Source organism: Lissotriton helveticus, chromosome 8 (genome assembly GCF_964261635.1).
Source record: "Lissotriton helveticus chromosome 8, aLisHel1.1, whole genome shotgun sequence".
In the NCBI taxonomy this organism is placed as follows: domain Eukaryota; kingdom Metazoa; phylum Chordata; class Amphibia; order Caudata; family Salamandridae; genus Lissotriton; species Lissotriton helveticus.
In genome coordinates, this window is record NC_136069.1 from 310,206,441 (window position 1) to 310,221,586 (window position 15,146).

Genomic DNA, 15,146 nt, shown 5'->3' on the forward strand with positions numbered 1-15,146 from the left:
ATGGTTTTTGGAGGCTATGATGCAAGAAGGTTTGGGGGTATCCCCCAATTCCTTTGAGGATATTGCTGTTGGGATGCCTCTATTTCATATTTTACACAGGCAGCCCACAGGCACCTTATTGGCAATGGGGATGAGGGAATCTATCAGCCTGATGTTATTATAACAGTTCATGACTGATTTCTCACCATTCCGAGTTTAATAGTATTGTGCATTTAGCCATTTCCTTACTGGACATGATGTATGGAATATGGCAAAGAGGTTAGCCAAGCTTCCTTGCCTTTATTAATAATAACAATCTTTATTCGGCATTAAAAAAATGACCATATAAGAGACATTTTCAGGAGCATAACAATGTACCCCTAGTAGTTTTTAACTTTAAAGGGGCTCTTAAAAAGCTTGAGACACAAAAGAGTGTTAAAACATCTGAAGACAATTTTAAAAACAGAGCAACATGGGCCTGCTTGAATCTTAGTTTCCATAGAAGCCCCCTGAGAAACGCTCTTCTCTGGTATAAATAGAACGGGCATAGGAGAACAAAATGTAAGGTGTCCTGAGGAGACCTATTGTTGCAGCCACAGGGACATTTTTGTTCTATATGTGAGATAAACCAGCAGGTAAAGCCAAAAAATGGTGGAATAAATTCAGCCTAAAATGTGTGATTAAAAATTTGTCATGTGCGCTGGTTATAAAAGATAAATACGGTTCCATGCCTTGTACTGACAGGACTAAAATATAGTCTCTAACCGTGGGTTTTTTCAACTCCCTTTGTGCCATGACAAGTTTTAAAAAACTATCTTTAATGGGAGCTTTTTCCCGTGATATCACCTTATCAGGATTAAGGAACAGATCCGTTCGACCTAATGTAGTAAGTGTGTCCTTTACATATTTCAACCAAGGGATTTTTTAACGCATGATCCAGAGAGAGACGGTCCTGGATTACCAGCCTATTGAAACCTGCCTCTTCATTGGACCATATGTTCAACCAGCGCAATAGGGTTTTCACAGCCACCATATCTGAGATGTACTTCAACCCTAATTCCTTGTGGATAATGAATGCAGGGGTACTATGAGGGGCTTTCAGCAAGCGCCTAAAATAACGGTTTTATTCGATTTGTAGCCTGTTAGTCATCATGAATCCCCAAACCTCGCAACCATATAAAACTTTGGAGCTACAGGAGTTATATAACTTTTATAATTGTCCCAGGTGACCAGTTGCCTAGTCTATGGGCAAAACTTGCAATTGCTCCAGTGGACCTTGTCATATCAAGACATTTTTTCTCTAGTAAATATTTAAAACTCAGTTTTTCATCAAATAAAATATCTAGATATGAAGAAGCTGGTACTTCACCTAGAGTATGTATGCCTACTGCACAAGTGTTAGACTTCCTGCACTTCTTCCCCATTTCCATTATATAAGATTTTGATAAGTTAGGGGACAGGTCAAGCTTATTCATAAATGCCACAAACCCATCTAATAAAAGCTGCAGGCCCTTTGGTGGACGGGCAAGGAGAACCACATCGTCTGCATAAAGCAGGACGGGATCGGACGTAAACCTATCCTCGGCGTATCTGCTTGTAATGCGGTCAGGGCAGAATCAAGGCCATTAATATATAGTGTAAACAGGAACGGCGCTAAGATGCAGCCCTGTCTAACCCCGCTCGAGCATTTAAAATGATCTGTGATCTTCCCCTCTTGCGTGCATCTTAGTGCAGCAGTGGTACTCGTGTGTAGGACCATAATTAATGCTGGGTTCACCCCAAGCTCTCACCATAAGATTCCAAAGTTTGCAGCGATTTACTTGATCCAAAGCTGCGGTGAGATCCATGAAGGCTAGATACAGCGACCCAGTTTTGGCTATTGTATATTCAGGAGTAATGAAATAGAGATTAAGGCATTGGTCTGAGGTGGATTTGTCAGTGCGGAACACATATTGCACGTCCGTTATTATTCAGTTGGTCTCTGCCCAATAAGCCAACCTATTTAATACCACCCGACCCAGGACCTTCACTGTCACATCGATGAGGGATCTCGGGCGATAGCAGTGTGGACAATCCCTTTCTCCGGTCTTAAATATCGGGACAATGGTGGCCGTGGACCATGATGAGTGCATTTCTGTTGCAACTGCCGCGTTTAGAACCCTCACTAGGAGTGTTGCCCATACCTCTGGGTTACTTCGAAAGAGGTCAGGTGGGATTTTATCTGGTCCTGGGGCTTTGTACTGCAAGAGGCCATCAATAACTGATCTCACCTCGTCCAAAGTAAAGGCAATGGGGTACGTTCTCTGGGCAATAGTTAATGCCTGTGATTCATCCTCTCTGAGGGTCTGCTTATACTGTCCCTCAAAATGAGCCTGCCATTGCTCTGGTAAGATGTCGTGGGTTAGGTTTGGGTTATTCAAGTCTTTAAAACATGGATTATTAATAACCCTCCAGAAACGGGTGGAGTCCTTTAGCTCGGAGGCCTCTTCTAGATCCTCCCAAGCCTTCAATTGCAATTGGCGCTTCCGTGTCTTTACTGCTTGTTTTTCCGGCAGACCGCCACACAACCCCTATCTCTAGCTGATCATTTGAGGGCCATCTTTAGGGCTCTCAGGGCCTGTGAGCATTGCCCATCAAACCATCTTGAAACGTCCATACTGGGGGAGTGTGCCATTACTGCTGATAATAGACTATCCACCAATTGTGCAATAGCTGCGAGTGCCTGAACTAATTCAACACCCTGTGCTTCTAGATCAAGACATTTCAGGATCTCCTGCTTGCCTGTGTTAAAAAGGGAGTCATTAAAGGTGGTAGTGTCAACCTGCGCCCAGCCTAACCGCCTACCTTGGTCAGTAGCGGAAATCGTTCCTCCAGGTGGTCTATGTGATACTGGGTGGGGTCGAGGGGCAACAAGTGACATGGTCACAGGATTGTAATCACTAAATATATTGTAACAGATGTTAAAAAAGGTTATAAACCTCCTCACTGTGTGGGAACAAAGATAAAATCCATAAATGACGAGCAGCCTCTACCTTTATAAGTTGGGGGCACAGTTATACCTGGGTGTGTGGCAATCAGGTCCATTGTATGGGTTAGGCTGAAGGTATTTATGAGGACTCTCAACTTCCCTTCTTGAGTGCTCCATATGTGGCCCCTTTTTAATGTGCAGGTCGACCAGTCACAATGGGTCACCCTCAAGTTGGGGCACAGATGGCAATTGAAGTCTCCAGCTAGAATTAAATGCGACTGTGCTAGACCTTCTCCTTGCAGTTCCTCCAACCGTCTCCTTAATTCATCGAAGCAGTTCGATCCCTGCACATGCTGCTGCGCTTTATAAAAATTAATTAGAGCTAATCGATAAGTCTTCCTTAGGAATGTAAGTCCTTGCACTACATCAGAGTCCCATGACATAGGTTTCCACCTCCCATGTATCCTTAAATCTATACACATAATTAACCCCCCCACTTGCTCTACCTGCGCTGGACCTTAAAGCTGGAAAAAGTTTTACAGCCTTCTAAAAAGAACTTATTAGCTGGCTCCCATGTTTCCTGAGTACATATGTGGACATTTTTAATATAATGGAGCCACTGCTCATCTCGAAACTTACTAGCTAAACCTGCTATGTTCCACGAGACTATTTTTAAACCACCCACAATTCGCCCCTCCTGGGGGCAGGAAGGGGCAATGGTTACCTCCTCTACACTAGCGGATCCCCTTTCACTTTGATCACTATACTCATAAGTGGTTTCTGATGTTACGCCAAAAATGGTCTCCACCCTCCCACCTGATTCATCAAGGGGTTCAACCCATTATCCATGACTCTCCCTTTACTCTCCCCTTCTAGTAGTCAATCTATATCATTCAGATCCCTCAGAGGTGCAAAAGCATTTCTTGATTTTGCGGGGCCCCCACACAGGGTACAGCCCACTACCTGCAGACAATTACACTATCCCCATGGAATATTTTCTTGGACCTACCAATCCATGCCACCCTCCTAGCCATCAGGACGTGCCTTTGGTCAGAGATATTAAATTGTTTACCTAGCCAGTGGGTTACCCTATTAATCAACTGGACAGTTGACGCATCCTGTGTACTGTCTCGTCCTGGGACCCCCACCAGAAACACTGTATAAGGACAACTTGCTGGCAGGGGATCTATAACTGGCAAATTCAGGGTATTAGGGACAAACTGGGTGACCCCACTGGGCACCCGATCGTGGAGTTGCTGTCCCCCCAGGAGGCCCATTTTATTCGGCTCACAGTTAGGGTATGCCAGCCGACCTGTCATGATTGACCCCGTAGCCTGTTCCCCAAGTCCTGTAACACCCGTAGTTGCTAGAGGGGTCTGAGTATCGGGGCGTGCCACTACAGAGGAAGTAACATTGGGAATTAATTGATGAGCAACTTTACTCTTAGAGGCTACAATCTGTGTACGTTGAGCCGAAGGGGTAATGAATTTTCAATTTTGGAGAGTGCTGCCCTTATGTCGATAAGAGGTATAGAAAATCTTTTAAAAGACAAGAGACTGTTTCCACATGTTTCCGTTTCAGGGAGCCCCACAGGTCCTCAAAGTCCTTGACGACCTTAGTATCTGGGTCTTTAATGCCTACCCCCGACTGCTTAGGAATTGTTTTCTTGTGTACTTTCCGTTGATTCTTTGGGGCCGGAGAACCACTCAAATCCGCACAATGAGTGGTATGCGACATGGCCCTGCTCCGTGTGATCTGGCCAACCACGTTACTCAGGTTGGTGCCCGGATTAGGGCCCCCTACCTCTTCAGCTTCCTCTACTTGCCCCTGGCTCCGGACATCCTCTGCTACCCTTTCGGCTGCCTGGACCACACTCCCATCCAGGAGCGGTGCTGCTGATCCAACCCTGTCCAAAGAAAGTCTCCTCTCCGCTTTGTCAACTTCTTTAGAAATGACCCCCACTGCTTTTATCAGGAAGGAGTCAATAGTACCATTACTTAAGTCCTGTGGGGGGGGGGGGGAGAGGGGAGGAGGAGGAGGAGGAGGAGGAGGAGGTGGTGGTGGTGGTGTATGTGTATATATATATATATATATATATATATATATATATATATATATATATATATATATATATATATATATATATATATATATATATAGGGGTGGGTGTGCGTGTATAGGGGTTGGTGTGCGTGTACAGATCCAAGAAAATATAACTATATATACATACATATACCACCTCGCAGTTTGAGATCTCAATACAAGCTTCCATTGTCCATTCCTAGTTGCTTTCTCGGTCGTCGCAGCCAGGAAGTTGGATTCAATCCTATTGCCTTTGAGACAGACACCCAATTTACTCATTATCAGAAAATCTCTGAAATCATTCCCTTTACAGAGCTCTGTTTTTATTGCTTATTTTTTTTCCGTGCCCTGATACCCTACCAGTGAACACAGAGCTTAACATAAGGCAAGTAACAACTGTATTCAACTATCACGGCAGGAAACTTCAGTTGAGGAGTACTTGGCATCCATTTTAGGTCTTTTACCCTTTTATAAGCATTCATCTCTTTATCCTGCAGGGTAGAAGCAAAAAGTGACAACTATTTTATGATAACCAGGGAAGCTCAATGAGCTTTTTGTTTGTTGCCACATGCTTTTCATGTCATAGATATTAAATGAGCCTTCTTTCAGGCAGTAAAAGGGCTGGTTATCAAAATGTAGTTTATGGTTTAACCAGGAAAACATTTAGAAGACCTGTGATTTCCTGTTAGTCACATACAAAACCATATTAATCTCTAGTGGATGCATGTTTTGAACAAATAAATAATAATAAAAAAGCTGCTTCATTATTGAGATCTAGAATATTTTGTCAGTGCAAACTGGTTGATAGAAAATGGCAATTTAAGGTGGATGAAAAGATCCTCTTGGGAAGGGGTGCAGGAATGGGACATACACTAGTGAGGAGGGAATGACCGTAACAGGTACAGTTATTTTTCTGGTTTAAAAAAAATATTTCAGAAGCAACCTCAGGTCAGCCACATTGCGGGTGCCATAACCAATGATAGGAAACTGGACAGCAAAGGATAAAAGTGCAATTGTATGGCTGCCTAGGACTATTGGTTTATGATCTATGATACTAAGCCAGCTTTTGGAGCAGATTTTTCTTTACAAACCGTAATCAAAGTTGGTAAGCCATGAAGCACTAGTTTTCCTCAGTTGTCTGATATGCACAGTCTTCCGTTAGCAATTAGGACTGCAATGTTTGCCAAAACGGTAGTGAAAATATAAATGCACTACACAGCAGAAACACTGAAAGTAGGCTAGTGAGTTGGCTTTCATTTTAATTACAAAAAACTACATTCAAAAATGTATTGTGCACACACAAGAACATTGAAAAACGTTACCTAAATGTGAAGAATTGTTAAATTATGTCACTAAAATATATTTGAAATCATTTGGTTTGGGTATTTTATAAAACGTGCGGCTGTGTTCGAGTATGGCAGTATACCCACTTTATGACCAAAAGTTTGAGACAGCCTAAAAATAATTACATCCATACAGTCAAAATTAAAATACTTGTGAAAAGTATCATACTTTATAACAAATAATCTGCCTAGCCATTGACCATCATTTATTACATTGTATATAATACATTGTTTACAATTAAAGTCAATTCCTCTTGTATGCATATGTGCTGTATTGCACAATTTAAGTCATTTTGCGTACGTTTTCAACATTCAATATTTTAGGATCACCTGACCATTTGGCCTCACTTGTATCAATACAAAAATGTTTCTACTATGTACAGTTTGGGAACAAATGAGTAACACAATTGAATGCCTGTAAATTAGCTTGCAGTTGGCAAATAAATAAGTTGCTAGTTGTTCTTAATGTATGCTTTTATGCTCACAAACATCACTGGGTACGTACTGGCCATGATAAATGTGAAAAAAAAAAAAAAGAAAAATCAAACAAATGACTAAATAGTACAACTTAAATGCAGTACAAATACAGACTATTAGAACTGAACTTTTTTTCAAGATGTAAATTGGTAGATCTCATCAGGTCCCAAACCTATACAACCAGCTAAAAATAAAGCTTTTGTTGCTCCATGCTTGACAAAACACCATGGTTGCAACACATAAATTGGACTCCTCATTCTGCCCCAATGCTCAGGCAGTGCAAGTCTGTGTGGGTCAGATGTGCACAATTTCCCCTTTATCAACTGATACCACTGTGCACAGTGACCACCCCGTGGTCCTGAATATTTGGGTAGAATTTGACACATTGACACTTTTGAAGCAAGTAGGCAGAAACTGGATACAACCAGTCACAGCATAACATGTCGATTTCAATTACATCGACTGTCACTACAGGCTGTTTCAGATGTGCCAAGGCATACGTTTCGAGAATCAAAGGCAGGCCCCTGCAAGTGGAACCACGTATAACAATCATTTACACAAAAAAATAGACGACTCAGCCCTTGCCCTACTCCTAGAACAAGAGAAGGCAAGGTTAAACAGTTTCAATTATGCCATACAAATTAAGTGACTGAACAGTTTATTAAACAACTGCTCTTTTGAATAAGTGTTTCAGAGACAAACAAACTAAAAAAAGGCAAAGCCAATCATTTTAGAAAATGGCATAAAATGTAGTGGATAAGTAAATTATCATATGCAATTTGCCTGGAAAGGTTTCTACATACTCAACAGACCTGAACATGGGCAGTTGTTCAGTTACCTGTGTATTATACTCTAACAGCTGAAATCTCTACCTCAATGCCACTTCAGATGGACATAAGCAGCTGGTTTCTCCAGGCCCCTTTTTCAAGAGTCTTCATGATTTAAACCTTGACTAAGGGGACGGCCAAATCACACAATCTCATGACCATGGTCACATATGTAACAATGACCTTTGCGGTCTGCTGCAGTATGTTGCGAAAGGGAAGCAATTTAGTTAAGTGCCTTGAAATTCATATAGCTACATCCTGCTCATCAATGCTGCTTAATTTATTACTGCTCTGCAGAGGTCATTCAGTACATGATAATTACTTAATGTAGGAACTGGAACAGATAAAACTCAGCCATTTGTATCCAAATCTGATATGAATGTAGGGTGGTGCATCTATTTATGGGACTCCAACTAAAACTTGAAATCTCAACATCTCCCCAATGCAACAAAGATTCACTCAATGGACCAAAATCAAGATTTACTAGTGAAAAACGGCACTTGTGAGAAATGTAAAAAAATAAACATTCCATAAATTAACTGGAAACTTGTTCACAGGACCGCATGGCAGGTTCCACAGTTTGTAGTTCTGACTGATGCTACTGTGCTTGAGATGAACTGCTGAAGATGGCACAGATTTGCAAATTTTCTGCTACACACGGCACTGAAAAGGTGAAGTGAATTAAACTGTTTTTTTTGTTTACAAATTTAAAAACGATATTGAAAACATTCAACAGCGCAGTCCAAGCTTAACAAGCTCCTCTAATGCCCCAACTTAAAAAGAGGGCGTGTGACACAAGCCACGCCCTCAGAATAGTTATTGCTCAATCAAACAGTTAAATGGAGAAATTTGAGTTTGCAGGAAAACAAATGCAATGTAAAACATACAGACAACTCACATCTGAGCAGCGCTCATATCTAACCATGATGCCAAAAAGAGATGGCTGCAATGGAAGCATGCCACTTGAAGGCCAACATCCAAATACACCCTGTGAAGCTTCAAAAATGCCTTTGATTTGTTACTAAAGTATATATTTATATATATATATCTTTTTTAATTAAGGCAAAAAAACGGTGACTATTCCTAAAGCTCATTTTCGGAAACCAAAATATACATTTTTTCCCTCTGAACTTTAGAACACAAAGTAGAAACCTGCTTTGAACAGAACATGCAGCATGTGGAAAATGTAGAAAATAGCCCACAGAAGTTAAAAAATACCATTTGGTATGCTCAATGGACTGGACACGTAGCCTTCAGAGAGGAAAAAATAAAGCTTAGATTGCTCAATAATTTTTAGTTTTTAAGTGTCTACGGCATCTTCAGTCTAACAAGTTCTTCGGTAAGGAAAACATTTGTTGAAGACAATCTAGCCATGTATGCTTTCAGACTGTAGGAAAAAGGCACTGAATAGTTTTATTGTGCCCTATCTGTTTGCACATTTATGGAATTTCTCTTTTAAAAAAAGTCAGTTTGTCATTCATTACAACTCACAATTGTGACAAGTTGTGGTTAACAGAGCTGTAGAAGCCGATTTCAAGCGGACATGGATTCCACGGTGCTATTGTGTTCAAGCGCGCTCTAGATCCAAGAGGGCTGCTAAGAACTCGGGAACAGAGTTCCGCCAGCTTTCGGCATTTTCAGTGCACTTTGCAGAAAGGGTCTCATCTACGACTATAGTTTTGTGGGTTATTTTACACAAAGGAGGCCGCCAACATTTGCCATAAATTCTTCTAAACTTTTGAGGAAGGACATTTTCTGCTTTCGGTCCAATGTAGGAGGGGTGCTACTTGCGGTGAGCTTGTGGAAGGCATCTGCTAAACGCTGGTAAATTAGAGGATCCTTCTGACTTGACAACAATGATTCAACCATTTCTGAATATTCGACCTGTGGGGGGCAACAAAAAACAGTTACTGGCCAGAAACAAGAATCTTCATCAGGCTGGTATCTCAGACGCTATTGACAGGACAATGCATCTCATCCTTTTTTCATTTTTTACTTCATAGGAGAAGAATTTCAGCTACATTGCTAGCTTTCAAAACAGCCTGGGATTCAGGCGAGGTGAATCCAACTGACTTTCTAGGTACATACAACTTAATGAAATTTTCCAAAAACTACTTCTTCAACGCTGTATCATTACCTAGTACTGAAAGGACCCAACCCAGTAAGGTTTTCGTTACAATGTGAAATAATTTAAAAAAAAGATTCTTATAATAAACTCTGCCAAGAGACTCGTACGCCAAACGTTACATGAAATGAAGAATGCATGTGTTATGTTTGTAAAAATAAACACTGAGCTTGCAATTACTGCGAGGAGGGATGTCTTAGGTCTCACTCTCAATTTATTTGTCACTATGTTAAGACACTGGGAGAATACTCCTGCATCGCGCCATTCAAAGGGACTGTAAGTGGGATAATATGAACGAAAACCTAACAATCAACGTTGCACAGTTATATTTACTCAGCAAATAGAGAAATCATCCTCCTAGTTTAGTATCAATTCTCAGATTATCCTTTAAACACAATGAAATATTTAAGAACCCTTCATCACCAGATAAATGTTAATTATAAAGATCAAAAAGCATACAATGTAATTCACATTCAAGTACTTTATATTGACGCAAGACAATGACCAGAACCAATTCTATAACAACCATGCATCTGTACAAACTCAAAGTGCAGTGTATATTTTGAACTTCAATCGTACAAAAACTATAAAAAAGAACGGGATGAAACAGTGCAATAACAAAGAGAACACGAACACATACGAACACACAAACACACACACAACATAATGTTTTAAACTAACAAAAAAACATCCTGAAATTCACCAGCTAAAGTCATCTTTATTATCTTTAACTCGTGCCCTAAGGTACTTTAACATGCGCTCCTGCCTCAAACCGTCATCTCATCAATGATATTATTTCAAATGTTGCAGTGATGTTTTCAATGATAGAACAGGACATGAGTGATGTAATATCTGGGGTAATTAGCTGTGCATGAGGAGCGCACGAGTTATAGTTACCATAGGGTAAGTTTAAACCCCTAAGTTGTCACTGAAATAACTTTAATGTCATTTTTTTAACGAAGCAAAGGTGCACCACCCAAAAATTTAATCAGCACAATCAAGTCAATTGTCCATAACCAAAAATTAGAGAAGTCTTCAGTATTTCTTTTTTCTTTATTTTTATTCCAGGAAAAACACAGCGTTCAACACAATGGACAGCCGACGCATTTCGTCCATTTACAGGGCTTCTTCGGGGCTGTTAAGTGCAAACGAATAAAAATAAAAATATAAGGACAAACTTACAACAAATAATGGTACAACGCAATCAAAATGATCCCGGTACATCACAACGCATCTTTTACAACGCAAGTCGTTACCACGACTTGCGCTGTAGGGTGCTGGACTTAGGAATAGTAAGATTTACTATTCCAACTGCAGCCTACGTACAGTAGGGAAGGTGTTGGAATAGTAAATCTACTATACCTTAGTCTTGAGCGCCCTCCAGCGCAAGTTGTGGTAACGACTTGCGTTGTAAAAGACGCGTCGTGATGGCAACCCGGTGTTTTGACCGCGTTGTGAAGGATGTTTACCCTCTACATTAGGCACATATTCTGTATCAAGGGATCTCTTCATGAGCGCGAGATGTAAATTGAACCGTTTTTTGTAAGGTATGCTCCAACCTTAAAGACCATTGGTAACTTTGAAACTGTTTATCTGGCAACTGTGATCTCTATGAGAAGTTGCCGATTGGTACACAGGACAGGGAATGGTTACCTATTTTGTCCTTTTCAACCCTGTTTATTCTAGATACTTCTCGCCTTTATAATTTGGACGTGGCCCTGCTGGTCAATTTTAACCTTTATCGTGATATGCTCAGGGTCACATCTTATAAATACAATGTAAGTGTTTGTTATATGAGCTAGAAGATTCGTTTTGATAATATCATTCTTTACTTATAAATTGCATTCAATTATTGCCTCATTTTGGAGAACCACTCTTTGACGGGGAACGAAGCCTTTATACTTGGACGTGGCCCAGGTCAATTTTACCTTTTATCGAAATACGTACAATATAACATATCTTAACACAATGTAAGTTAACGTCTTAAGGGATAGAAGAATCGCTTTGATGCATTTATATCTTATTTATAAAATGTGCTTAACCGTTACCTCATACCTTGTAGACTGCTTTTTGACGGGGAATGTTATCCAGAGAGAAATCCCCCGCTCATTCCAAAACGCCTGGATGGACTTGACCCGATCCTAATCCTATGGTGGGTACTATTTTTTCCCCCCTTCTTATTTTTTTCAAATGTTGTAGCCGCATCAATGAGTATAATTTTGATGACTTGCGTTCTTTGTATTCCCCCCCCCCCCTATTATCAAGGCTTGGGGTGATTGACCAAACTGTTTTTTTTTTTCTTGAAAGCCTTACTATGTTTGTTCTGCAACTTCCGTATTTTGTGATATTAGGTCTTTTTTTAATGTGTTGATGAATTACAATGTGACTAGGACACTATTATGTTTACCGTTTCTAAGTTGTTGCCCCTCTCCCATTCACCGGTGCCCTTACACTAGAGCTTTCCAAACTGTGTGTCCCGCACATTACTGTGTCTCCTGCAAATGGTGGGTGTGTCGCGGTATGATACCGGTATTAATGGGCACTTAGCATATAACTGCTGCTAATTATTGTGTACCCAGGATGCTGGGGTGAGGTGACAGACAGGGAGATGGAGGGAGACAGAGAGAGGGAGACAGAGAGAGGGAGAGAGAGAGAGGGAGAGAGGGAGACAGAGAGAGGGAGAGAGGGAGACAGAGAGAGGGAGAGAGGGAGAGAGGGCGACAGAGAGAGGGAGAGAGGGCGACAGAGAGAGGGCGACAGAGAGAGGGCGACAGAGAGAGGGCGACAGAGAGAGGGCGACAGAGAGAGGGCGACAGAGAGAGGGCGACAGAGAGAGGGCGACAGAGAGAGGGCGACAGAGAGAGGGCGACAGAGAGAGGGCGACAGAGAGAGGGCGACAGAGAGAGGGCGACAGAGAGAGGGCGACAGAGAGAGGGCGACAGAGAGAGGGCGACAGAGAGAGGGCGACAGAGAGAGGGCGACAGAGAGAGGGCGACAGAGAGAGGGCGACAGAGAGAGGGCGACAGAGAGAGGGCGACAGAGAGAGGGCGACAGAGAGAGGGCGACAGAGAGAGGGCGACAGAGAGAGGGCGACAGAGAGAGGGCGACAGAGAGAGGGCGACAGAGAGAGGGCGACAGAGAGAGGGCGACAGAGAGAGGGCGACAGAGAGAGGGCGACAGAGAGGGCGACAGAGAGGGCGACAGAGAGGGCGACAGAGAGGGCGACAGACAAGAGGGAGGAGGGCGACAGAGAGGGAGACAGTTAGAGGGAGACAGACAAGAGGGAGACAGACAAGAGGGAGACAGACAAGAGGGAGACAGAGAGAGGGAGACAGAGAGAGGGAGACAGAGAGAGGGAGACAGAGAGAGGGAGACAGAGAGAGGGAGACAGAGAGAGGGAGACAGAGAGAGGGAGACAGAGAGAGGGAGACAGAGAGAGGGAGACAGATAGAGGGGGAGGGAGACAGATGAGGACAGACAGACAGAGGCAGAGACAAGGACAGAGACAGATAGAGGCAGAGACGGAGAAGGAGACAGGAACAGACAGAGTTAGAGGCAGAGACTATGACAGAGGGAGAGGGAGAGAGGGAGAGAGAGGGAGAGAGAGGGAGAGAGAGGGAGAGAGAGAGAGAGAGAGAGAGAGGAGAGAGAGAGGAGAGAGAGAGAGAGAGGGGAGAGAGAGAGAGAGGGAGAGAGCGAGCGAGAGGAGAGGAGAGAGAGAGGGAGAGAGAGAGAGAGAGAGAGAGAGAGAGAGAGAGGAGAGAGAGAGGGGAGAGAGAGAGGAGAGAGGGAGGGAGAGAGGGAGGGAGAGGGAGGGAGAGAGGGAGGGAGAGGGAGGGAGAGGGAGAGAGAGGGAGGGGGAGAGAGAGAGAGGGAGGGGAGAGAGAGAGAGAGAGATATGTGTGTATGCGGGGTCTGGTGGCTCAGTGGACTAAGGCATCCGCTGCAGGGGCCTGTGTTCAACCTCATGGTCTCATATTTGCTTGAAAATACACCATTTGCCCACTTTTATTTCAAACTTTTCTTCCGGGGGGGGGGGGGGGGGCAAACCCCCTCGAGTCCCCCTTAAATGGTTCAGGCTCGCTCGTTACACCGCCTTACTGTGGCCCAAAATTATGCATCTCCAAAAAGTGTGTCACCAACATGAAAAGTTTGGAAAGCTGTGCCTTACACCCTCCCTTATCCCCTTCTTTTCCGTCTTTTCACTCTGTTCTCATTTTTCCACCCTTTTTTTCTCCTTTCCTTATGGACCTTCGGGTGATCCCTCTTGGTTACTCTCTTTTCCTTTGGAGCCCCTAGCATTGGATCATATTGTCTTTCCAATGTAGTGTTTCCGTAGATATGTACATATGAGGGTCCCTCGGATAAACCCAGCCCCGGGACTGTTTTTAACTCTGCCTTATGTCCAAGAGCAGGGAGAACTTATGTATCATTGCTCTTGTGTCATATGATAATGTTGTAATATGATGTTAGTCTGTCTTTGTTGGGTTCTAAGGGCAAGCAAACCAGGCTGCTTGTCTTCATGCATCAAGTATCATATCTTTGTTGTAAGCTTATCCTTATATTTGTATTTTTATTCGTTTGCACTTAACAGCCCTGAAGAAGTCCTGTAAATGGACGACATGCGTCAGCTGTCCGTTGTGTTGAACACTGTGTTTTTCCTGGAATTAAAAGAAAGGAAAAAAGAAATACCGAAGACTTCTCTAATTTTTGGTTATGGACAATTGACTTGAGTGTGCTGATTGAATGTTTGGGTGGTGCACCTTTGCTTCGCTTAAAAATTGTTAAAGTCCCGGTTGGGAACTAGTACTGTGACGGTGGGTACCTAACAGTGTGCACACAGCTCCCACCTCAAATAGTGGCCACCTCAAATAGTGGGTAATTTACTAATAGAGTACGAAGATCGGGTTAGGTGCTGCTAGACAGGAGGTTCCACTGTCAGTGCTTCTTTATCTACTGAAACTTTAACGTCACTTTAACCTTTGTTTTTTTCAGAAAATTTCTATAAAAATAAAAAGTTTATTAACATATGTAAAGACAACCCCTCCTAGGGACTTGACCAGGCCCTGCAAGCAATCCCTCACAGGCAAGCAACTGCACACTGTGCCAATCCTGTAGTATTGTGCAGCGTGGGGTTGGCCACATGGTCTGGCTTGCCCGCCCCTTTTGTGAAGGCAGTCAACTCCCCTGCTATTCAGCCACAGGTCGCGGTAGGCGCAAGCTTTTTAATTTTTTTTAATTGAGGAAGGGGGCGCACTTTCAAGCTGCCACCAGGCTATGTTATGGCACCCTCCACTCCCTGAGCCCTGCAGCTCCTGCAATACAGCCAGAGTGTAAAGAGTTTT

The 15,146-nt window shown here is 42.8% G+C and overlaps 1 protein-coding gene across 1 annotated transcript in view; it reads right to left on the reverse strand.

The window, feature by feature from the left end:
• Window positions 1-6,271: 6,271 nt before the first annotated feature.
• XPO4 (exportin 4) overlaps window positions 6,272-15,146 on the reverse strand; it is a 471,754-nt gene continuing 462,879 nt past the window's right edge. Inside the window, exon 23 of the mRNA XM_078657083.1 lies at window positions 6,272-9,560. Within this exon, the coding sequence (XP_078513209.1) occupies window positions 9,363-9,560 (198 nt within the window). The 3' untranslated portion in view covers window positions 6,272-9,362. The remainder of the gene's footprint in view (window positions 9,561-15,146) is intronic.